At 43.9% G+C, this 25,316-nt stretch overlaps 1 protein-coding gene across 1 annotated transcript in view; it reads right to left on the reverse strand.

Annotated features, from left to right (window-relative positions):
• ATP1A3 (ATPase Na+/K+ transporting subunit alpha 3) overlaps positions 1–25,316 on the reverse strand; it is a 74,613-nt gene that overhangs the window by 24,354 nt on the left and 24,943 nt on the right. Inside the window, exons 2-8 of the mRNA XM_018554780.1 lie at positions 16,386–16,508; positions 13,505–13,564; positions 12,127–12,330; positions 9,179–9,292; positions 4,784–4,918; positions 2,800–2,917; positions 105–373 (exon numbers count right to left, since the gene is read on the reverse strand). Of these exons, the coding sequence (XP_018410282.1) occupies positions 105–373; positions 2,800–2,917; positions 4,784–4,918; positions 9,179–9,292; positions 12,127–12,330; positions 13,505–13,564; positions 16,386–16,508 (1,023 nt within the window). The remainder of the gene's footprint in view (positions 1–104; positions 374–2,799; positions 2,918–4,783; positions 4,919–9,178; positions 9,293–12,126; positions 12,331–13,504; positions 13,565–16,385; positions 16,509–25,316) is intronic.

Here is a 25,316-nt window from a genome sequence, read left to right on the forward strand (position 1 = left end):
TATATATATATATAGTGATTTTATATTAAATCCATTAATTTGCAGCTTGGACAAACCGAGACGCTTTGGTAAACCTGTAAAGGTAACAAGTCTTTATTACTCACAGTGACAGTGGCCAAAAGTCCCTCTGGTACGTTGGCCACAATGATTCCAATAAGGAAGATGACGGCCTCCAGCCAAGAGTAACCCAGGATGAGTGAAAGGATGAAGAAACTGATGCCCAGGAACACGGCCACACCAGTGATGATTTGGATAAAGTGCTCAATTTCCTTAGCAATGGGGGTCTTTCCAACTTCCAAACCAGAAGCTAGGGTGGCAATACGACCCATCACGGTTCTGTCCCCTGTGGCGACGACCACTCCACGGGCCGTCCCTGAAAGGTAATAAAAACCGTAAAGCTATTATATCTCTTTTATGCTTTGTGGATATACATATTGCTATCTAATTTGGTCAACATGGGACAACTGGTCATGCATGTTGGGACTTCTACATCTTTTGGATTATGAAGGCTAGCAACGTGTTTCCAGATTTCAGATACTTAACATTTAACAATGATTAAGAACTGCAGTGGGGGACATTGAGAACGGCACTGGAGACCAGTAACCACCAACTTGTTTAGGTTTTTATAGGTGTGTGCTGACACTGAGAGGAACGTGGCACTTCTATTTGTGGGTTCTGTAGAAACTCTAATGTAGACCAGTTCACAACTATTCTTTATTGATATAGTCATTATTCCTCAACAGAGCCAGCTTAAGTGTAGAAGGAGCTGCAATTGTTGGAGGTAGGTTTATATCCCCAACAATCACTAGGGGAGCGTTGGGTCTACTAAAGGTGAAGGGCAGCTAAACAGATTGGAGCCTTAGAAAAGTTTATAATCTGTAGGCACAGGCCCTAGGCACTTATATATTTACATCTACCACATTATATTCCATAACAGGGTTAGAGGGAAACTAATGTCTGTGTATTATGGGCCCTCTTGAACTATACCTATGGCCAAAGCTGACCACAATCATTAAAGCATATTTAAAGCCCAAAAATAAAAAAAATGTATATAATGCATCATATAGATGAGGTCAAGTCCTTGATTAAGGTGGCTGTTTTGTTTTACTTTTTCTGGCTTTTTTTTCTTTATTTTCTCCTGGTAATCCTGTCCCTAAAACCAATACTGGATTTACTCTCTCTGCTGCCCCACGGCCAGGTTCCTCAATGCGCCCCCTCCCTGCCAACCCCCCACACCCCAATGGAGAATGGGAACCAGATGGCAGGGGCGGCAGGGTTAGTTAAAAAATTTTTTTTTTTTAAATGTTTAAAATTTTTATTTATCTTATCTTTTACTTTTTTCTTTTTTTGAATTTTTTATCTTATTATTTTTTTACTTTTAATTTTTTGAATCTTATTATTTTGTATTTATTTTTTTAATATATTTTTTTTCTTCTAATTTGTTACTTTTTAATCACCTTTTTATTTTAATTATTATTTCCTATTATTTTTTTAAATTCATATTTGTTTAATTATTTTATAGACATTTTTTTTTCTACTTAACTTTATTGCTATGACACAGGAGCTAACGGAGCCTGAAGATCTCCTGCGAGGAGAGGGATACACGGTGCGGTGGGCGGAGGATGGACCTGCAGGCTTATTACAAGTGATCTTGGCGACATCGCCGAGATCACTTGTACATGAACCAGCGGCTTCCCTGCTCTACATTTAGGGCCCGTTCACAACAGATGCAGTGCGTTCCGGCGCGATTCTGGCCAGAACGCACTGCCTCGCATTGCAGCCCGCTCACTTTTTTTGTGGGTGGAGGAGTGAATGTAGCCACTCAATTTCCCACAAGACCAACTGAGGCCCGGCCTGTGGGCGGTAGGGGTGTAGAATCTCCGGACGCCATGCAATTCCAGGCGCTGGGTGGGTAGCTGTTTTCTACATTTAGCCCTGGGCTAAGGGCTTGTTCACACAAGATGCAGTGCGTTACGCCCCGATTCTGGCCAGAAAGCACTGCATCACATTGCGGCCGGCTCACTTTTTTGCGGGGCAGGAGGGGGCGTGGTGGGCCGTTGAAGTGAATGGCACCGTAGCCACGCCCTCCGGCCACAATGCGATTGGCCGCACGGGATCGCAAGGCACATTATGGCTGCGGTCTGGTGCGATCGAAATAGTGCTTGCAGCATTTTGATCATACCAGACCGCAGGCATAATGTCCCTGCCCCAGAAAAAGGTGAGCCGGCCGCAATGCTATTCAGTGTGTTCGGGCCAGAATCGGGCCAGAACGCACTGCATCTGCTGTGAACAAGCCCTTAGCCCTGCTTGCCCAAAGCAGGGCTAAATGTAGAAAACAGCTACCCACCCGGAATTGCATGGCGTCGGGAGACTCTACACCCCTACCGCCCAGAGGCCGGGCCTCAGTAGGTCTTGTGGGAAATCCAGCCCTGCCTAAAACACTTCCTGTACTTGAGTGGCTACATTCACTCCTCCACTGTATCTATGGAGAGAGCCATGGCTGTCACCCAGGCTGCTCTTTTGATTTGGACTACATATAGCCTTTCCTCTTTTCATCTCCATTTAAGCGTGTAGGGGGTAAGATTATTTACGCTTTCAGTGCACAGGAAGGGACAAGAACACATGATTTCTGGTAAGATCAACATGCTAAAAAAAAAATTTGCTAAAAATGTTCTTAGCCTGCAAAAGGAAACTAACGCAGGCACCACATCTAAGGACTGGTAAGCTGCGATAGATACACTTTTTTGTTCTTAGGTTTAGATATCCTTTAACTTCCATCAGAGTGCGGTGAAGTTTTACCTTCTACACAGTTGGTGGAGAAGAAGGTGATGTTTCGTGTCTCCAGAGGGTTGTCATGTGTGCAGTCAGGGGACCTTGTCTGGGGCTCAGATTCACCCGTCAGGGAGGAGTTATCTACCTGCAGGGAGGAAAAAGTGGAAGGGAGAGACAAGAGAAAGAAAGACAGGGCAGTGAGAAAGGGAAATAGAAGCTTTACAGGAGGAACTGAATTCTAGAGAAAGAAGAACAGAAGAAATGTTTTGCTTTAAGTCAATGGTAAACATTTTGGCAAAAAGATCTCCTTTAAAGGAAAACTCATACGTTTTATAGATTATTGACCTTAAAATCCCAGTTTAAATCAGCTTCAGAAGCAGAAGTTTGGATTTAGGGAGATGCAATTTATTGGCTAACTAAAAAGATTGCATATCTGTAGAAAATAAATCAAGGAAAATGGACTTGCTGTATTTTTCTTGAAGATGTTTTGTTGGTCATCTGACCAGCTTTCTCAATTCAGAATGAATTGAGAAAGCTAGTCAGATGACCGCCGAAAGGTCTTCAAGAAAAATACTAGGGATGCACCGATATATCGGCCACTGAAACATATCGGCTGAGAATGGCACTTTTGGCTAAATGCCGAAAGTGCCATTTTTCTGCCGATACAGTGGCGCATCCCTGCTTTCTTTCCTCCCCCCCTGGATGCTGCTCTGTGTGCTCTGTGGGAGGAGAGAAAGTGTCACAGGCGGCCGAGCGCTACGAGAGGAGAGCGCTGTGAGCGGCCGGGCGTCTCTCCTCCCACACCGCTCAGCCTCCTGTCACAGTCTGGCAGAGCGGCAGTGTGGGCGGAGACAGCCAGCGCTGTCACAGGAGGCTGAGCATTCCTCCCTGCACCGCTCGCTCAGACTTCTGTAACAGCATGCCAGGAAGGAGAGCAGGTACAAGCAATCAGTGGTCAGTGACCGCTGAGTGTTTGTAAATAATTGAGGACATGGTATGTTAACTATATCCTCAATTATGAATGAAAGGGAAGTGGTCTACGCCACTTCCTGTTCATTCATGATTGTGGTTATAGTAAACACACAATGTCCTCATGTTATGAATGAACAGGAACACTCAGTATAGAGGATTCCTGTTCATTGATAACTGGGGCTGCAGAAAAAGAGATTGAGGGCTCTGTGTTTCTGAGGACTCTGAGCCTGAAGCAAAGCAGCTCCAGGCTCTTTAGCAGTCTAGATTTGCCGGAACATCCCCGTGAAGCACGCGACCTGCAGCCGAAAGGAGCCTGGAACTGCTGATAGGTAATGTATGTATGTATGTACTATATAGAAGCATGGAGTTTGCCTATATTTCCTATGTATGTGAGTCTCCACCAACTAATCTTGAACATGCAATTGTGGGTTAATCAGCTTCTACCCAAACTGGAATATGGTGCTAGAATCACTAAGTTGTAGCTGCCATTCTATGTAAGGCCTCATTTACACGTGAAAAAGCCGGCACATACAGCTCTGTGCTGCGTGCACGGCCGTATCGAGCAGCTCCCAGGAAGGACAGGTGCTGCGTGTGATTAGTACGCAGCCCCTGTCCTTCTCTATGGGAGTGTGCGGCCGTACGCTCACACCAAGTGCAGCTCCGTACGAGTGCGGGTGTACCGGCTCAGACGCAGACAGGATCCATGTGAGCATAGGGCGGTTTACGGCCGCGCAGTCCCATAGAGAAGGACAGGGGCTGCGTAATAATCACACACAGCACCTGTCCTTCCCGGGAGCTGCCTGTTAGGGCCGCGCACGCGACACGGAGCTGTACGTGCCGGCTTTTTCTCGTGTGAATCAGGCCTTATGGGGATTGCTCCATCGCTGGCCAAAACGCTGCAGAATCTCGATCGTTGCCAAGGCAGCAGTGAAACGGCGACATAAATAATGTACAGATTACAATTACTCAAAATATGTCACAATGAAAGAAAACTAAAACAATAGCCCGCCTCTGACCAAAAGAAACATCCAAAACTTACTTTGCATCCATGAGCAGAGATGATCCTTAGGTCAGCAGGGACTCTGTCTCCACCTTTAATCTCCACCAGGTCACCCACCACCACCTCCTCCGCGTTCACCTGCATCTTCTCTCCTTCTCGGATGATTAAAGCTTGCTGGTAGTGAAAAAGGAATGAAGGTAATAGTGAAAAAACCCCACAATGGTCGAAAAGCAAAGAAAAGACATTAGGACTCCATTCACAAATCCCTAACACAGGCATAAAGGTATTTATTTTCAGCCATGTGTAGATCATAATACTAACTGCAATAGGAATGCACCGATACTAGCATCGGTATTAGTGCCGATACCGAGTATTCGGGCGAGTACTCGTACTTGCCCAAATGCTCCGATGCCTAGCCAGATACTCCCTGTATCAGGAAGCCGGGCAGCGTGTAATGACGCCGCTGCCCAGTTTCCTGTTTGGTTGGGAAGCTGGCCAATCAGGAAGCCAGGCGCTGTGTAATGACACAGCGCCCGACTTTCTGATTGGCCGGTTAGCCGGCTTCATGCTCCCTGGTCACCTCATGACGAGGGAGCATGGAGTCGGTTTCAGGCCAATCAGGAAGCTGGGCGCCATGTCATTGCACGGCGCACGGCTTCCATGATTGGCCAGCAAGCCAGCTCCATGATCTCTCGACACATAGTGACAAGATGCATGGGGACGACTTCCCTGCTAATCGGGAAGCCGGGTGGCGAGTCTTTACACGCCGCCTGGCTTCCTGAATGGGACTTCCGGTACTCGGTATCGGCGACTACTGAAAAAAAATATCAGTACTTGTACTCGGTACCGAAATACCGGTATCTGTGCATCCCTAAACTGCAATTCACAAGTCCGCATTCATATACAGTATATCAGTACGTGCAAAACGGCCAGTATTGATGAATATATATGTATAGAGCACAGTAGAGATGTGCAATTCGTTTCGTTCAAAATCCAAATTCCGGACACATCTGAATTTCCGAATCCCAATGTATCCGAATGCGTCCGAATCCGAATTTCCGTGTCCGAATTTCGTTCAAAAACTAAATTGAATCTGACATGTGACTTTTCTGGCCAATCAGATGTGTTTTTCAGTATAATGCATCCGAATTGGTCTGAATATGAATTTTCGTTACGGGAACATGGGAGCTATTCGGGTCTGGGAGCCTCAGCTTTAGTAATATATGTATATGGCCCCCAGACCTGAATGGCATTTGGGAGCTCCCAAATGCAATTCAGAAATTTGGATCCAGAATGCCATTCGGGTCTAGGAGATTCGGTTTTAGTATTAATATCTGTATATGGTTTTCTGTGGTATTCGCAACGAATATTCGTAAATTCAACCGAAACTAAGGTAAATTGGGATTTCGTCCGAATCCGAAACCCGTACTGAATTTCGGATCTGAATCCTGAATCCCGAAATATCTGAACCAAATTTGACTATAGCTTCCATAGCTTCCTAACTTCCATGTCTACAGCACAGTGGCTAAGTGGTTAACACTTCTGCCTTGTAACACTGGGGGTCCTTGGCTTGAATCCTAATCAGGATGCTCTCTGCAAGGAGCTTGCATGTCACCATTTGTATGGAGTGCTTTTGTGTGTTTCCTCCCACACTCACACAGGGGTGACAGCAGCTACCTATTTTATACATAGATGTCTATGTATAAAATAGGTAGCTGCAGTCACCCCTGTGTGAGTGTGGGAGGAAACACACAAAAGCACTCCATACAAATGGTGTCCTGGTTGGGATTTTAACCAAGGTCCCCAGTGCTGCAAGGCAGAAGTGATAACCACTAAGCCACTGTAATGTCTAACGATAAAACAGGTAGCCACAGTCAGCCCTGTGTGAGTGTGTGAGCCTGGGAGGAAACACACAAAAGCATTACATGCAGCTGGTGCCTCGACCTGGATTTGATCCAGGGACCCCCAGAGCTGCAAGGCAGAAGTATTACCACTAAGCCACTGCAATGTCCAACTATAAAAGCTTTGGCTGCAGGCCCCCATGATATATCAATCCCTATCGCCTGCATTGCTATCTTTAGCACACTTCTATCATTTTTCTGTGGCTCCATGCCCAAGGTGCATTAGCCATTCAACAGAGTGTTACTGTGGTCTGCTATAGGAGGCTCCACAATTGGGATTTTTAGAGCCACACACTAGGACCAGCTTAGACAATAATCAATGATTATGTGCGTTGTGCTAACTTCTACTGGCCCCTGGGTCACTACTGTATCCTGCAGCGACATAGAGACCAATGGAGGAAACTACAGAGTGCAGGGGGAAAGGGTGATGGTATCTGACACTCCTGGAAGTGTCGAATGCTGAACATACTTCAGCAAGCAAGCTTGGATCTTCAATGCAGCAGAGTTCGATGGCATGGCATTTTTTTTATTTTTAACATAGTGACAGAGTTTCATAAATATTTTTTTAGACATACATGTAAAATATACAGTATCAGCTCAGTTAAAGTAATCTCATCAATGTGTGCTCTTTATTCAAAAAAAATAATCATACTTGCCATGTATATATAAATGATACATGTACATTGGTGCAGTCATATTTCCTCATTACATAGGGAGGCTGTGCATCCCGCTTAACAGCACTACACAATGCTTTGCTGATCCTTCTCACAATGCAATGTGTCATTCGAGTCATTAAAGATAATGCTCTCCCTGTGTGGCTGACATCTTTGTTCTACATTCTTTATTTCAAAAGGGAATTTCACAAATAATACATAGCAACAGTATTGCAACAATGGAAGTACACAACTACAAGAAAAGGCAGGGACAGTGCAAAAATGCTGAAACAGGAGAGACTAAAAGGTACCATAAAGTTCCATTAGAGATACACATGGATACAGCATAATAGAAGGGTGAGCAAGAGAAGATTGACAGGTTGCATGGGTAGCCCCACCTCATAAAATCAATTATGATATATACCCATGGCTGATATCTTATCTGATCAGGTGTTAGGCAGAAAGTTTGACTGAGATAACTAAAATACAGAGCTCCCTCTAGTGGATAATTTATGCATTTCTTCATTTAATATAATAACAAAAATATGGAAGGGCAAGCATGTCCAAATGTAAACATCCCATCCAAAATCACTTCTAATTTTCCTAATATACACTGAGTGGCCAGTTTATTATGACCACCTGACGTTTGTAGGCAAATTAGCTATAATTTGGCGCTGAAGTTGCTAGAGGGCCAGACCATTATAAATAGGGAATCAGGTTGTTTACCACGACAGTAGAAGTGATTTTTTTTTCTGAAGATACGGGTAAACAACGCGATTTAACAGCCATTAAACGTGGGATGATTGTTGGTGCGAGCCATGGAGCGAGTATCAGCAAAACAGCAGAATTCGTTAAATGTTCAAGAGGGGCTAATTGTTAAAGTGTTTAAAGACTGGACTGTCACCCGAAAATCTGGGTCTGAATGTGCGAATTGTGGCCGTTAGCGACTAGTCAATGTTAGGGCAGAACGGAGAGTGGCAAGACTGGTACAAGACACAATAGCCCGTACAGCTCCCGAAGGCGGCCAAGTGGCTCAGCCAAGCCAAAGGCATATGCTTCGGCTCGACTGAGCCGAAGTGACAGCCAGAGCAGGGCAAACGGCCGGCCGAAGACCTTGCAAATGACAGCTGGCTCCGCCCAGTTGTAATGACAGATCAGCGTCCCCAAATGACCTGGGGATGCTGAACTGTCATTAAACAATGACAACTGGGCAGAGACGGCCGTGACATCATGGCCAGCTCCACCCAGTTGTTATTCATTGGCTGGGACTTGCTAGAAGACTCTAGCACGTGCCAGCAAATAGGAAACAGTTGGGCAGAGCTAGCTGTCACTGCTAGCTCTACCCAATTGTTTTGTTTTTATTTATTTTTAATTTTTTAAAAAATCTTCATTTTTTTTTTTAGATTTAACATTTATTTACATTTAAAAAAATATTTTTGCAACTTTATTTTTTGTTTTACTCTTTTCATTGATTTGCTATTCTGCTCGGTACTACGGAGGTACCGAGTAAAAAAGCCGAGCCGATTCACTCACTGCCGTTCAGCCCCTCTATGAATTGGGGCGAACGGCAGCTAGTGAGCTGCCAGAGCTTCGGCTCAGCCGATCCAGATGTTGGATCGGCTGAGCCAAAGTTCTTCTGCACTTCAGCTAACCGAAGTGCTTGACCGAAGTGCAGCCAAAGGCAGCCGATGTATGGCGGAAATCAGCTGTACAAGCCTGAAGTGCATACGAAATGCCTTTCTTTCCAACACTCAAAATCTATAAAATACATGTTATGAAATATTAAAGAGAAATGAATGTACTGCAAGCATGTAGATGTGGAAGGGCACAAAGCATGAGCTAATGACGGAATGTGACTACGCAGATCCCACCGTACTCACCTGGGGCACCATATTTTTGAAGGATTCCATGATCTTCGAGCTCTTTGCCTCCTGATAGTAAGAGAAGCAGCCGGTGATGATGACGACTGCAGCCAACACGATACCCAAGTACAGCTGAAATAGAAATGACAAAATGGGGATATGCTTTATACATCATCATCCTTGAGACTCAGTTTACTTATATACATATACATATCACATGAAATGTATCAAAGGTGTTCAACGGGTCAAGTCAGATTTATCATTTGACTTACAAATTACAGGTATCTTAGTGATGGTCAGTATGTCACGGGCCAAATCATATGCTTGTGAGCGTAAGGCTGGAGATGGCTTGATGAGTTTTTTGTGGAGGAACTCCAGTGGCCTGCACGAAGCCCTGACCTCAGCCCTACTGAACACTCATTCAGGGCAAAGTGACAATGTCCTGGAATAGGTCCCTTCTGACCCACAGATTCTCACCTCTCCAAACCATTCCCCACTGCTCCTTCCTCTACCTTAACCATGCCAAAATACTCAATGATTATGGGTATGGGGGAGCATGTGACCTATTCCCCATGTATTGTTGAAAGTGCACGCTGCACACCATACAGCCTTGTGACCAGTGTAGATAAAACAGGTGCTTATAGTGATCGCCACGGACTGTACAGCACATCAGACATGTGAATATAGGCAACACAGTGACACTGCATCACCTTGAGGAAAGAACCCTGTGTGACCCCGAAACCTTGACTGTTTTGACCTATGTGACGTTATTTGCAATAAACAATATTTTCTCTGCATTTTGAAATGCTGGTAACCTATCTTCACACCTATCCCCATGTGACAACGCTGAGGTCTAGTGGCCAATCACTGGGCCCGAACACTGAAACATGAAAATGGGGGCAAATCATCGCTCTTTCTGGGCTAATTTTGCGTATTTTGGTGCCAGCGGCTGTGAAGGAGAAAGGAGCGGTGGGGGTAATCCCTGGAGAAGTGAGTGTCGATGGATTTTTAGGGGACCTTTTCACAAACACCCTAAACGGGCAAAGTGACAGTGTCCCTTTAAAAGAAGTCAACAACGGCAGCAACGTATTTCTGTTCTCAGAACATTTCTAAAGCATGTAAGTAAATACAGCCACAGTAACCCAATTCTCTACCAGGAACATTAAGCCATAATGGGGCCCAAAAATGTAAAAAACAACCAGATGAAAATGTAAACTGTTCCCCATCTGTTCTGTCTTACTGCTAAAATATACAAGGACAAATGTGCGTTGTCCATCACCAGGTTTACGTTGCCCATTCAATCACCATTAAAGCCAGTCATTAATATTGGATGTCCAGGGACAGGTGTTTACATATTTCCACTACCTAAAATAATTCCTCTCGGAACGAGTGAGCAGAGCCAGGACAGGAGATTAGAGAACGAGCAGAAGCCTCTGTTACCAGCTCAATAGAGGTCAGGCAGGCTGCCAAAATGTTGAGTGACCAACGAGAGGCAGACATACTGTCCTAGTTGTTTCTGATTGGCTGTATAGAATCTCAGTCTTTCTAAACTGGGTAAAAAAAAGCTGCAATGAAATCCAAAGCAGCTGAATACTTTACATCACTACTATGAGATATCTAATGTGGTATTCTTAGAACGCGTAATGGAGACCTCAGAAATTTGAGATTTTAACTTAATGACTACGAATGCGTTGATTGATTTTGGAGCAATATTAAAATTTTTGGCAAGACAAAGCTGTCAAATTCATCCATTGAGCTGCTTAGGTAAAACCTACTTATATAAAAAGTCAATTTAATTTTTTTTTTATTTAGAGGGTTTTGTTTCTACGAGGGGTGTGTGTGTGTGCGTGTGTGTGTTTAGGACAGTCCATTTAATTTAGAGTTCTTTGTTATGGTGTATTTATCCTTTTTGTGTTTGTATTGCTTTACATTTTTTTAGTTACTTTATTCACTGTAAAAAAAAATTCCTGTAAAATAATGAGGTGAATGTGAGGCCTTTTTCAATACAAAGGAAAGTTCAGGATAGTTGAAAGGACCCAAAGGAGCCATTTAAAGAAGAATTCTGGGCACAATCAGCTATGGTACGTCCCTCAGTGTCTCCTATACACTGTGTATAGAATGTGATGACTCGCGGACCTTAGACCACTGCAGCGGAGGGGGAGAGAGGCTGGAAGGACCGATCTAACAGCAAGCTGAGTTGAAGGATCAGGTCAGTATAACCTTTTTTATTTTCCGTCCAAGACCAAAACACGCACTCATTCTGTGCAGTGTGGGGGTAGTACACATTTTACCCACCACAACCTTAAAAAACACCAAAACCCCGCACAATGTTTTTAATCCCACTGTAATGCAAGCAAAGCATAGCCTACAGGAGAGTGGCAACTCTGCTTTGAACTCAGGAGCAGTGCAGCATTGTTGCTACACCATCACAAGAAGCTGCATTGGGTGGACTTCACCGGCGGGATCAACAGGTAACTGGGGGCTGAGAGAAAACTGTAAGTGCAGATGTACTTATCATTGACTGTTACAGCACATAATTTTGAGGGAGGCCATAATTCAACTTTAAATAAGGGTTACAACACCTGTCAGTTTATGTTTTCATGTCTGTGTCCCTTTAGAGAGATTTCACTTCACTTCCTGAACCAGAGATGCAACCAGAAGTAAGCAGAAATCTCCCAAAATGAGGAGTATTCCCCCTTAGACAGTTGTCACCGGAACAGCGTCCAAAATGGAAGTTTTACCCTCACCTTTTGTTCCTGTGACAGGATTTCTTCTCATTTTCTGTTTCGGTAACAATGGTCAAAACGACCAACAGAGGGGAGAGTCTTCCCTTCAATGACACAGACAGCAACCCAACACAGTGTCTAATCCTTGCCCTTTCTATCCAAACCAAAAACAATTTTGCCTTTACATACACATAAATGAAAGCTCGTAACCATCATGGAGAGAATAACAGATGTGCTCACATTGTCGTTTGCGGGGTCATCCTCCGTACCCGCCTGGATGCCATAGGCCAGAAAGCAGAGGATAGCCCCGATCCACAGCAGGATGGAGAAACCTCCAAAGAGCTGGCGGCAGAACTTGATCCACTCGGGTGTGGTTGGAGGAGGAGTCAGAGCGTTGGGTCCATCCCGGGCCAGAACCTCTGCTGCTTTGCTGAGTGTCAATCCCTAAAGCCAGAGGACAAGTAACTGTTAGGGAACATTTCAGATAAACATGATGAAAGAAGAACATAAACTCTGTTTATTTCAGGCATTTAAATGGCACCAAGAACCAGCTTCTATTTCTTGGTGGAAAAATTACCATGTCTTTGGAAAAAAGTCCATGCCGGTAATGTATTGGTTGGGGCTTGAACCAAGGATCCTAATGCTGCAAGGAAGAAGTGTGAACCACTGAGCCACATTGCTGCCCTTGTACTCAAGAGTCCCCACAAATGCCCCCTTGATTTCTAAGGACATTCTTGGTCTGATATTTGGTTCTGACCATAGCTCAAGTTTCAATCGCTATCTAGTTTTTGGTCTCAGAGCTTTTCATGTTGAAATTTACCAACCGGTATATGATTGCTAATATGATGGTTTGCCCAGTAATAATTCAATTGACCTTCTTAAAAACTGTATCCAGCACCTCATGTTCACCTTTGTCCACACTGCCACATGGCCAATCAAATGACCAAGCCAGAGACGAGATTGGATTTTATTCATTGGAGGCTGTAGGCACACAACTGTTTGTGCCCTAAATAACATCCCTCTCTTAGGGTGACCCCTTTAAAATGGGACATTTTCTTTAGAACTCTAAAGTTATGTGTAAATACCTTTATATAAGATTATTATTTCTACTGATGATGGAAAACTATGCAGGGCCAATGATTATCCAAGGAAAAGCTGCCCCTTCATTCTGGACCTATAACCATATGGCTAATGATCAATACAACTCTGCCATGAAGTATCTCCTTTGGCTCCAAGCACTGAACGCAGCACTGGAGGTACACAGTAATACCAATCGGGGTTAAAGCCCCAAATGCCAATGGGGGTTAAAGCAAACCTATTGTTTTTGGGCAAAGTACATGTTTGCTTTAAGCTGGCCATACACCTAAGAATCTGATTGCACATTTTGTGTACAATCTCCAAGACTATGCAATGGGAGAACCTACCTAAACAATCTTTTCAATTTCTACTTGATCTGAAGTGGAAATGTACAATCAGAATGCCACATGTTCAGTCAACTTTACTGAGATTCACCTGTACTTAGATTCACCTATTGAAGAGTGAAGTGTCCCAGGCAATGAAATAATAATATTGAAAACTATGCCAGGTTAATAATACAAAATATATGAAGTAGAATCACCTGCACGCAGTCTGTGTTGTATTTCCGGCACACCTCTTCCACTGACATCTTGTGCTCTGTCTGAGGTCAAAGACAAAGAATGGATTTGGAAAGAGTTTGTAACATGCTCACATAAATAATGCCACATGGACGCGCGCGCGCACACACACGGGAAAATAAAATGCTTTTTGCTAGGGATACACCGATACCGGTTTTTCAGTATCGAGACTGAGTACCGATATTCTGCTGTCGGTACTCGCTGATAGCGAGTACCGATGCCGGTGCTTCTGGCTGTTTGGCCGGCTTGGTGCTGATTGGCCGGGAAGCCAGTTTCCCAGCCAATCAGCATGGAGCCGGCTTCCCGGCCTATTAGGAAGCGGGGAGGCGGGTCATTACTCGCTGCCCGACTTCCCGATTGCGCGGGAAGCCGGCTCTATGTTCCCCACAGCACTGCCGGTCAGAGGAAATCTTCTTCTCAAAATACCTGAACAATGCCTGCCTTCAATCAGATTGTTTAGATATTTTGAGAGCCAGCGGGGCCGACTAGCATGATACTGAAGCTTGGCCCAGTGGAAGATTCCTCCATCTGACCATAGAAAATCTGCAGATAACCAATAGGTACATGGCCAGCTTTACAGTTTGAGTTCTTTAGAAAGCAACTACAACCTGAATAGAAAAGCCGTTCCCTTGCCAGCAAGCTGTAGAGAAAGTCCCTTGTTTTCTGTGTGGAAGCAGCAAACTCTCTGTAGAGGTTTGTCATGGTACCTGCTGAGTCAGTGGTAGAGCTCCCCAATCAGCAAGAAGCATGAGACAAATGACCACTAGTCAAGTCTCCACTTGCCAGGGTGTTGGCTTAGTTTACCACTCATATGCTGTCTAGTGACACTCCACATTCCCTCGGAAGGATCCTGCTGTCATTTGAGGCTTCTGGATTCTGTGTTTCATTAAATAATGACAACTAAACACAGCAATGCTAAACCACTACTCAGCTGAGCAGAATAAGTATTGATGGAGAGGGTCAGCACACAAAAGACTGGTAGCAATGGTTAGGAGTAAGGATGGGCTCAGGCGTGTTCGCAGCTCCACGTGCCGAGCCCGCCAGGAAGCTGACAACCGCAGCGCTAATCACAGGTAATGAGGCATTTTCCGGGTCCGCAGCTGCAGATATCGGGAAATGTCTCAGTGCCTGTGATTGGTGCTGTCAGCTTCCTGGCGGGCTCGGCACGTGGAGCTGCGAGCACGCCCGAGCCCATCCTTAGTTAGGAGCAGAGGGTCTCAGTTCTACCGAGAAAATTGTTACCAAATCAACTGCACGCCTGGCTCTTGATGGCCCCGAAGGTACAGCAAAGCCACACTGAATGAGATACCTTTGTAACCTCTAGAAAGCTGGTAAGTAAGCTGATGTCAATCCAAAAATTAAAAGAAAGTCTTGTGGCTTCTGGTGTCAAAACTATATGTCCATGCTGATTATTCTGAAATTTGGCCATGCACTTAAAAAGTCTAAATTACTCCATTATAATCCCACCTGAGAACCATATGATAGAATGAAGTGCATGAGCCTGTAAGCGCAACCTTAAAGCCCAACTGAACTTTTAATTTAAATCTTCCAAATACATTTTATGTGGATCAATGGAAAATGTGTCATAGTTTGTTTTTTCTTTAGAAAGCAGCCACATCATGAGTAGACAGGATAACATTGGATATAAGCCCCATTTTTGGGCCACTGGCCAGGTCTGCAAAATACTGGCCAAGTGGAAAGCCTAGTGGTGACTCCAGGCTTTGCTCTCTTGCAGCACTACGACTACCGCTGGAAACTTGGCTTCTTGGCGCATGTGACGTATCAATAAAAGTGCTATCCTTTTTGCACATTACAAGTGAGTGCTGGTGACTTCTATCTTTACCGCTGGAAACTGACACTTTCATGTATGCTGGATGCCTGGTCCCCCAAAGTTCTCTATGGTTCTACCCTAAGGCCCCCATATCAGTAAAGGACACAGTAGTGATGCAGCGTCTGGAGGAAGGAACCACAGCACGCATTGAGGGACCAGGCATCCAACGTAAATAAAAGTGTTAGCTGTAGTGTTTCAAGAGCAAATACTGGAGTCCAGCCCGCCAGGGAGGTAAGTATAAGTAATCTATTTTTGCAGGCTGCTGCTGTTTGAATTCCCTACTGATAGGGTACCTTCAGGAAACAGTAGTGTAGCCATGGTACACCAAACAATTATCATGAAAGTTCTACATTAGGGACAATCCACCAGATGGCATGAAACCAGTTGGCAGTGAAATAGCTACAGGATCCGGACAGCTCTGGGAAATCTAGAGATGATAATTCACCTCCGGCGTCCCTGATAACTAGAGGAACCAAAATGTAATTTAGCTTGAAACCAACCACACATATTAACTACATAGATAGAAAGACAGCTCGATCTGGGGTGACAAATTAATATGGAATTCTGGAGCCAGTCTCTCCAATCCAGTTTTTTTAAGGACCCAGCTCCACTAGCAACTAGAGAAAACCTCAAAAGATAGGCCCTAGCTGTACCTTTTAAGGAGCATTGGCTACTTGGCTCCTGGGATGTGAGAGTGTGTGAGAGAGAGAGAGAGAGAACTAACACCCCACTTATCACCTGGGTCAACCTGCCTGATCACTAACACCGTCCCCTTATCATCCGGGTCAACCTGCCAGATCACTACCCCCCTTATCACCCGGATCAACTTGGAATTTCACTATCACCCCCCATCACCTGGTTCAACCTGGGATATAGATAGATAGATAGATAGATAGATAGATAGACAGATAGATAGACAAATAGAGAGAGAGAGAGGGAGATAGATAGATAGATAGATAGATAGATAGATAGATAGATAGATAGATAGATAGATAGATAGATAGATCTCTTACCATAGACACTTCCTTCTTTAGGTCATCCATCTCTTTCTTCGTCGGCCCCTTCGACTTTTGGGGCGTTTCGTCGTCTTTATTATCTTGCGTGGTAGCCACGCGATAACTATCTGACCGGCCGTACTGTAGAAAAACCACATAGGAGAAACTGTCATATTACGAAACTTACATTTTAGATTCCAAACTGTCAAACATTATCGAAAGCAAAAAAAAATATCGGCCAACATTGACAGGGGCCACCAGAAAAAAATAATTCAAAACTGAATGTAACCCTATATCAGCAGGAGAAACATGCAGCAACTCAAAGCAGCCACTCAGAAATCCTTTTTTTACGGGCTATAGGTTAAATGCATTGGGGGGAATTTCTCAAAGCTGGAGCAAACAGAATCTGGAGCAGTGCCCATGGCAACCAATCAGCATCTCTCTTCAGTTTGCTCAGGGAAGATTTGAAAATGAAAGGGTTATGGGTTGCAGTGCAAATCTGCTCCAGATTTTGCCTGCTCCAGTTTTGATAAATCCTCCCCCCCCTCCCCCCCATTGTTCTTCGAACTTTCCCTCTTATACATATACCGTGTTTCCCCCAAAATAAGACACTGTCTTATATTTTTTTGCCTTCCAAAAATACACGCGGTCTTATTTTCAGGGGGATGTCTTTTTTTTTTAATGTGCAACAAAATGTACAACAATCCAAAGTTATCTGGTATCACTCCGCCTGTCACAGTAACCGGCGCTATAGAGGAAGTATCGGCTAATGCGGCTCTGCTCCCTCCGCCGCCGCAGCCTTGCTTTCTACAATGCCGGCTTCCTTTGCCATCAGAGACAGCGGTGCAGCAGTGGGGACATCAAACAGTGGACATCGCGGTAAAGTACGGTACTATTTACCGGTACACATTACAGTACAGTACCATTACATAAGCAGTGCCTTCAGGGGGACAGTAGTTGGTGAAGTATGGTACTGGAGTGCTCCCTGTCACTGCGCTGGCCGGAGGATGTCCCCTGCCATCCCCTTAATACAGTGTGTCCCTGCAGGCTGATACCATGTCTCCTGCTCTTCAAGTTCCCCCTCAGATGCTACCACCAAACTAGGTCTTATTTTCGGGGTAGGTCTTATATTACAGGAATCTTGAAAATAGTGCTAGGTCTCACTTTTGGGGTAGGTCTTATTTTTGGGGGAAACACGGTCTATTCATTAGCAAAGTCAACTTACTTAACTTAACTTAACCAGGAAAAAAAGATCTTAGTACTTAACACCCCCATTTTCAAGAGCAAGCTAAATGTACTGCTCCTCCATGGTTAGAGCAGGGCAATACAACTTGTGCTTGCCGCCTGGAGTGCATCCTAACTCCGAATACACAGACATTCTTTGGGCCCCCATTCTCAAACACTCAACACCCCCAACCATAACACTTTATCTAACCCCTAAACATTACCCAAGCCCTAACACTGGAATGCAAAAATAAAGCCGCTCTACCTTCTCAGACCCAATGCTCCATGGCAGTCTCTGCTGGACCCATTCAACAAAATGAAGTGGTAAAGAGCTGGCACTCGTAGGAATCCTTGTAATGGCATCTCTTTATTGAAAAAGCATAAAAGCAGCTGACATGTTTCAGTCCACCAAGGGACCTTGATCATAGCCAAAACTAAAACAAAAATAAGCCCTAACAATAGTTAAATCATATGCTAATCCTGCACTGGGAGTCTGTGTGCCAATGGCCAATGCTGATGACAAGCAGTTACAATGCCAAAATCAAGCACTGAGATCAGAGCAAGAAAAATCTGCTTCCCTACACTATGCCCCATTACCACTAAAGGAAAAAGGGAAAACACAAAATCAACATAATAAACTATAATATGGCAAATGTTAGTACATTTACTTTTTTTTTGTTCTATCCAGTAGAGCTGGTATATTATTCAAAACAGTATTTGAACTTTGCTAACTCTTGCCTGGCAGTACATGGATTTAGACCCCGTTCACTCCGGGGCGGTTCGGCCGCACGGATCTGCCGACATGAACAATCCCATACATTGCTATGGCAGACCGTTCATGCTACTGCACGGGTCCGCACGATCCGAACCGCCCCCCGTCCGAACTGCACCCTGCCTTTTTTTGCCGTGCTGATCAGTGCCGTTTTCATACAGCTTTCTATGGAACCGCGCTGATCAGGCGTTGAAATGCAATTAAAAACTCCCAAAACCTCCCCTTGGTAACCGTGCTGATCCGCAACCGCACTGGTGTGAATGAGCTTTCAAAGTCTGAGTTCCACAAGGACACCATCTGTATGGAGTTTGTATATTCTTCCCATTTTTCTTTTGGTTTCAAATATACAGGTACAGTATATCTACTGCTATCCTCCCACACTAGCCCTGTGTCATGGACATTACATTGTAAGCTCTTTTGAGGATGGTACACTAAGTGAAAAGTCCTTCAGTTTAAGGTCATCACTAGAGACTAGCAGGAACTACTATTTTTCGACAGGAATTGGTTGTATGGAGGTCTGCAGACTGCTCCAAAAAAGAGCTGGATGTGTTTTTTATGCATGAACTATAAACAGCTAATAATAATGTTAAGAAATAGACATGTAAGCTGCGGAGAAATTTGGTTGGGTTCAGATATTTAGTTTTTTAAGCATTCGGCATTCAGATCCGAAATTCAATTCGGTTTGGGTTTTGGATTCGGACGAAATCTGAATTTCCGTTATTTTCAGATAAGTTTACGAACGGATATTCGTTACGACTACCACATAAAATCATATAAAGATAATAATACTAAGGCTGAATCTACCAGACCCGAATGGCATTCGGGATCCAAATCTCTGAATTGTATTCAGGAGCTACCGAATGTCATTCGGGTCTGGGAGCCATATACATACTGTATATTAGTAATATATGTATATGGATCCCAGACCCGAATGGCATTTGGGAGCTCCCAAATGCATTTTGGAAATTCGGATCCCGAATTCCATTTGGGTCTGGGAGCCATATACATATATTACTAAAGCTGAGGCCCCCAGACCAGAATGGCATTCGAGAGCTCCCAAATGCCATGCGGAAATTCGGATCCCGAATGCCATTCGGGTCTAGGAGCCTCAGCTTTAGTAATATATGTATATACTGTAGGGATGCATCGTACTCAGACCCATTTGGGTGGATTATACCGAAAACCAAAAATTGGCCAGAAAAGTCACATGTCTGATTCAATTTTGTTTTTGAACGAAAATCGGATAGGATCTGAAATTCAGAAATGGGGATTCGGACGCATTCGGATGCATTGGGATTCAGAAATTCGGATGTGTCCAAAAATTTGTATGAATTTTGATTCGGAACTAACTGAATCGCACATGTCTAACAAGTAATAACATTGTAGAATGTTGATATAGTGAGTATCTAAATGCCTTTGGGATCAGGAAGTAACAAATAAAAACTATAAACAGCCCTTGTGGGTTGGGGTTGGGGTTCTACCATATCACCGACTGACTCCAGAGGGAATAGACCTCAAATATCAATTGGAAAACATGAGACAATTAATTGCATTTGATTCTGGTCTTCTGGGCTGTTATAAAAGGTCAATTATCTATCAAGGAAGAAGCCTATTCATTTATTATTGAAGGTAATCCAGTTTCTTTTCATTTACAGAGATCAAGCACAGGAGAAGACAACAACAATTAAGCCAAAAAGGAATGAAATCTCCGTAATGCCCCACCGGTAAGAATAGATGTTGTCAATTTGCGCTTTTCTGGGGGGCATTTCGAATGTTGTTGCACAAGAGTTCTGTCCAAATAACTTGGAGGAAGCCAAGACACAGTATGTGTCAAGCTAGATTTTTCTACATGCCGATTGCTAGAAGACAGGCCATGATCTTGACTGACAGAGGATTGTTAGTAACTTTTAGCCTTAGGAACAATACGGGTTCTTTAGCATTAAGCTGAACGCCACTTATATTGGGCCAAGCTGGCGTAATATAAATATACATAAAATGTATGGGGCAGATCATGACCTTACCACCCCTCTACGAATCATGGAACACCCTATGTTCAATTATACAAATACTAGGAGGTCTGTGAATGGCTGCTGCAAGTGGCCCCTGTGTTTCCAGGACATAGGGGAAGCCACTCAACTCAGTACCAGACTGTCCACCACAGTTTGCCATGGCATGTTGCAATCCAATTGCAGAGCCAAAATCTCATTTGGCTCTACCACCCATTATGGACAGCAATGGACTTACATTACACAGTTTTGGTAAATCATTTGGATATTGTACACAAGCTGTAAATCAGATTTGGCCAGCTGTAGAATCTCAGTGATACACACATGACCTAGCAAGAGCCAACATGTACTTTATGCCTAGATTGCCACATTGGCTCTTATATATGCTTCATACACATGCCAAATAGACCTGCAAGATGTAGAAAAGCCTCAAAAATGCCCTCCCCCCCACCTCCATTCTTTTAGAATCACCCATCTTCCATATGAACTACTGTAAGGGTTGCCATCCACTGAAAGTTTTTTTCTACTTCAGCCTCCCCGCTTAGTATGGGTGGGGGAATCCTCACCTGCCAGGATATTGTATTCTGGCAGTAGTGGGTGTGCCACTGTTAGAATACCTGAACAGTAACTGCAGCTCACTGTTCAACCAGCTCCTGTTTGACAAACTTAGAAAAATCAACTTTTGTTGAACAGGAGAGTCCCAAGGGGGCCATACACTGCTGACCAAGTTCTGCCAACCTGGCCAACATTCAACCAGTGTGTGCCAACTTTACCCTCATTCTAAAGATATTCTTACCCAATTACAGCCGCATTGAACCTTTAACAGATGCCCTTAGCCTGCCACCAGTAGAAACACAGTTGTCAAGCAGAAAGTCACATCATTGGTCCCATGGGCCCCTTTGAACCTGATCGTGGTTGCAACCACTGCTTGTAAGGTTGCCCAGACATAAAACACCAACTCATGTAAGTAACCATTAGGTGTAATCACTTTTTGTTAAACAGGAGAGTCCATACACTGATTGAATTTTGGCCAAGTCCTACTGACTTGGCCAAAATTCAACCAGTGTGTGGCCAACTTTACCCTCATTCCAAAGGTATTCTTTCTATATAACAGCAAATAAACCTTTAACAGATGCTATTGGCCTGTAACCAGTAGAAACACTCATTGAATTGCCAAAGTCTGTACAAGCAGAGAGTCACGTCACTGGTGACATGGACCTCTTTGGACCTGATCGTGGTTGCAGCCACTGCTCGTAAGTTTGTCCAGGCATGAAACACCAACTCATGCAAGTAACCATTAGATGTATTTTTAAAACCAGGGGCTTCCAGCTTTGGCTAACCAGAATTTGCATCTCTAGATATTCTTATTACCAGGCCTTGAAAAATCCACTCATCCTCTCGTGTGTGACAAGAGGACGCTGGAGCCGGACGAGCAGCTTCCCGGCCGGCCGTTGTAATTAAACAGCCCGCCGGGAGCTTCTTGGATGGCAGTTTACATTCAAGCGATTGGGCGTCCGATCGCTTGTATTAGCTGCGGTTTTCCACCCTCCCTCCCTCCGCAGCCGCCACCGTCCGCTGTCACTGCTGTTGCCGGTCTCGAGATCCACTGTGCCCGGCACTGCTGTTCTGTGACTTCCTGCATCCGGTCCCCGAATGCAGGAAGTGATGTTTATTACATCACTTCCGCATTCAGCTATCATTTCCAGCTACAGAAGCTGGGGAGAAGCTGGTGAAGCAGATCTCTGCTTCATCAGCTTCTCTGGGGGTCCCCAGGGGACATTAGGGGTCTTAGAGAACCCTGATGTCTCCATAAAGAGGACCTGTCATGTAAATTGGCTATCACATAGGGAGCTTCTTAGCCCCCTATGTGACAGCAGTAAAGTGAAGTGTAAAAACAAAATTAATGAAGCATATAAAAAAAACACAATTTTTTTTAAAGTCCCCCGCCCCCCACATAAAAACGTGCGAAAACGCCGATTGCACCTATTGTGCCGCACATGTTAAATATCACTGCAAACGTCGGAGTGAGAGCAATAATTTTAGGGCCATTAATCACTGATAATACTAAACTGATGAGCAGTAAAAGCGTTTAAAGCGTCGCCTATGGCCAATTCTCGGTGTGGTTGTTTTTTTGCGATTTTGCGGGTGCACGCAATATTAAGGCTTGACATGTTTGGTGTCTATTTACCCGACGTGACCCTGTCTTTTATATTTTACCAAAAATATGGGTAAGAATAAATATTTTATGACACAACATAGGGAAAACTTTTTTTTTTCTCAAAATTTACGGTACTTTTTTCATTATATAGTAAAAAAAATAAAAAAAACCCCAGTGGTGATTATATACCTCCAAAAGAAAGCTCTATGTGTCCCCAAAATTTTTTAACATACATTGCAAGGCTATAATCCGTTCATGCTGAAGCTTTTGACTGACTGGTGAGACACCCGAGAATTTTTCAAGCCCTACTTATTACAATGACACCTTTTCTAGTTTAGCACAAACAAAGCAATGTAAGATGATTGCTGATAGGTCGCTATAAGTTGTCATAAGCTTCACATTGCTTTTTGCTTATTAAAATGAGTCTGCGGATATTACAGGGAACCCAGAGTCCCCCCCATGCTCCTCTGTCTCCAATACGTGATAGTTGTCATTCATTACTAGAAGAACATCCGGGATTTTAGCTTTGGGAAACATTACAAATAATTATTTCCTGTACTATTAGAAGCACACTAATTGTAAAGGAATAGCAGATGAGCTTCCAGAATGAGCTAATCATCAGGGACAGGACTCGATGGTAACAAACACATCAAGGAAGGAAGACAATACATGATAATGAGGGTAAGAAACACAAATATAAGAACCAGGAAGGGCAGAGGAGGAGAATTAATCAGCAACAAGAGAATAACATAAAAAAACTAACCCTTTACACAAACTAGGTCAAAACTTCCTGTGCCTCTCATGAGTAACGTGATTTGTAAATGGAATATTTTTGCCAATGCTAAATCATTAACTTTCAGTGTTGTCAAATTGGCATAGGACTAAATATTCTGTGCTGCTGCTGCTTCAGTGTTTGGGATTAGTTCGGGGGTTGGGTTACTACTAGGTCAGGGCAGGGTAACCTAAAAGCCCACAATGGTATTAATTTAAAAATCACCAAGAAAAACCAACAGGTTGTGGGGGCTACTCCTCCTCCTTCAGGGCTTGGACCCCTTTAGCCCTGAAGAAGGGTGGATGCCCCTTCTTTGGGGCTTAGAGGGATCGAGGATCTAAACTTCACATAAAAAAGTCCACATAGACAAAAATTGAATATAGAAAAAAGGAATACACACATATAAAAGTTCAGGATGGTATTATATTTGGGCAGCACAATGGTGTAGTAGTTAGCGCTTCTGCCTTGCAGTACTAGGGGTCCCCGGTTCAAATCCCAGCCGGGTCACTATCTGCAAGGAGTTTGCATGTTCTCCCTGTGCTTGTGTGGGTTTCCTCCCACACTCTAAAGACATGCTGGTAGGTTAATTGGCTCCTCTCTAAGTTGGCCCTGTATGTAAGTGAGATAGGAACCTTAGATTGTAAGCTCCTAGTGGGTAGGGACTGATGTGAATGTGCAACTATGTAAAGTGCTGTGTAAATTGTTGGCGCTATATAAATACCTGTAATAAATAAATATTTAAAATTGCCAAGGAAAAGCTGAAATATTTGGGGTGGGGGGCTACTGCCCTTTTTATTAGGGCTTTATCCCTTTCACCACAGAAGAAGGGGTAGTCCCACTCCTTCAGGGCTGAAAGATCAGAAATTCACATGTGAAAGTTGAGAATGGTATTATAAAATGGTATTTAAAATCACCAAGGAAAAGTCAACGCGCTTCTGGGGCTATTCACTCTTCTTTAGGGCTGAAAGGAATTAAGGATCTGAAATGTGGACTGAACAATAATAGAAGCGAGGAACATTAAATGCTTATGGTTGCACCAGGAGCCATTGTCTCGCTTCGGTTTGGCAGCGGCGGAAACACCAACATTTAATTTTCCGCGCTTCTATTATTTTTCAGTCCTTGATTCCTATCAGCCCTGAAGAAGATTGATTCCTATAGCCCCCAAAATGCATTGACTTTTCCATTCTGGACTTTTATATGTGGATATTCCTTTTTTCTATATTCACTTTTTGTCTATGTGCCACCTTTAGAGGTCCTAGGACAAATATGAGCTGCTAGTTGACTCCAATGTATCCTTTAATACACACTGAATACACAGCGATTTGAAGACTTATTTTTTGTGAGTGTGTCTGACTTAAGAGATTTCCCTTCACATACTGGAGACACAACAGAAAGTGCGGGGAAATCTCTCCACAGTGAAGAGAAATTCCCTCTTAAGCTGGCCATACACCTATAGATTACCTGCAGATTTTCCGCTGGCTCTCAAAATACCGCAACAATGCCTGCATCCAAATCAGATTGTTCTGGTATTTTGTCAGCCAGCGGGACCGACTAGCAAGATACTGAAGCTTGGCCCAGTGGGAGATTCCTCCATCCACACAGTTTAGCATAGATGGAGGAATCTGTTGCATATTTTCCATCTGACCATATACAATCTGCAGGTAATCTATAGGTGTATGGCTAGCTTTAGACAGTTGTCAGCGGAATTAGTGTCCCTGCTGGAAGATTTAACCTCACCTCCTGCTCCAGTAATAACAGACACAAGTTTTCATTCCCATTGCACATGATGTCCTGGTAAAAAAGGACACTAGGATACATGGAGAGGGTGAATTTTTCCCCAGTAGGAAGTTGACCGTGGTTACAATCGGTCCCTACTTTATCAAAAGACAAAAAGATTTTGGCTTTAGATAAACTACACTCTGTGGTCCTATTTTCTAGGCTCTACATCAGCATACAGAAGGTAGGGGCCAGCGGATGGAACCTCAGAGATCATGGTGATAAGAGAAGGGTCGGGGGG

Source organism: Nanorana parkeri, unplaced genomic scaffold, assembly GCF_000935625.1.
Source record: "Nanorana parkeri isolate BGI_ZX_2015 unplaced genomic scaffold, ASM93562v1 scaffold173, whole genome shotgun sequence".
Classification (NCBI taxonomy): domain Eukaryota; kingdom Metazoa; phylum Chordata; class Amphibia; order Anura; family Dicroglossidae; genus Nanorana; species Nanorana parkeri.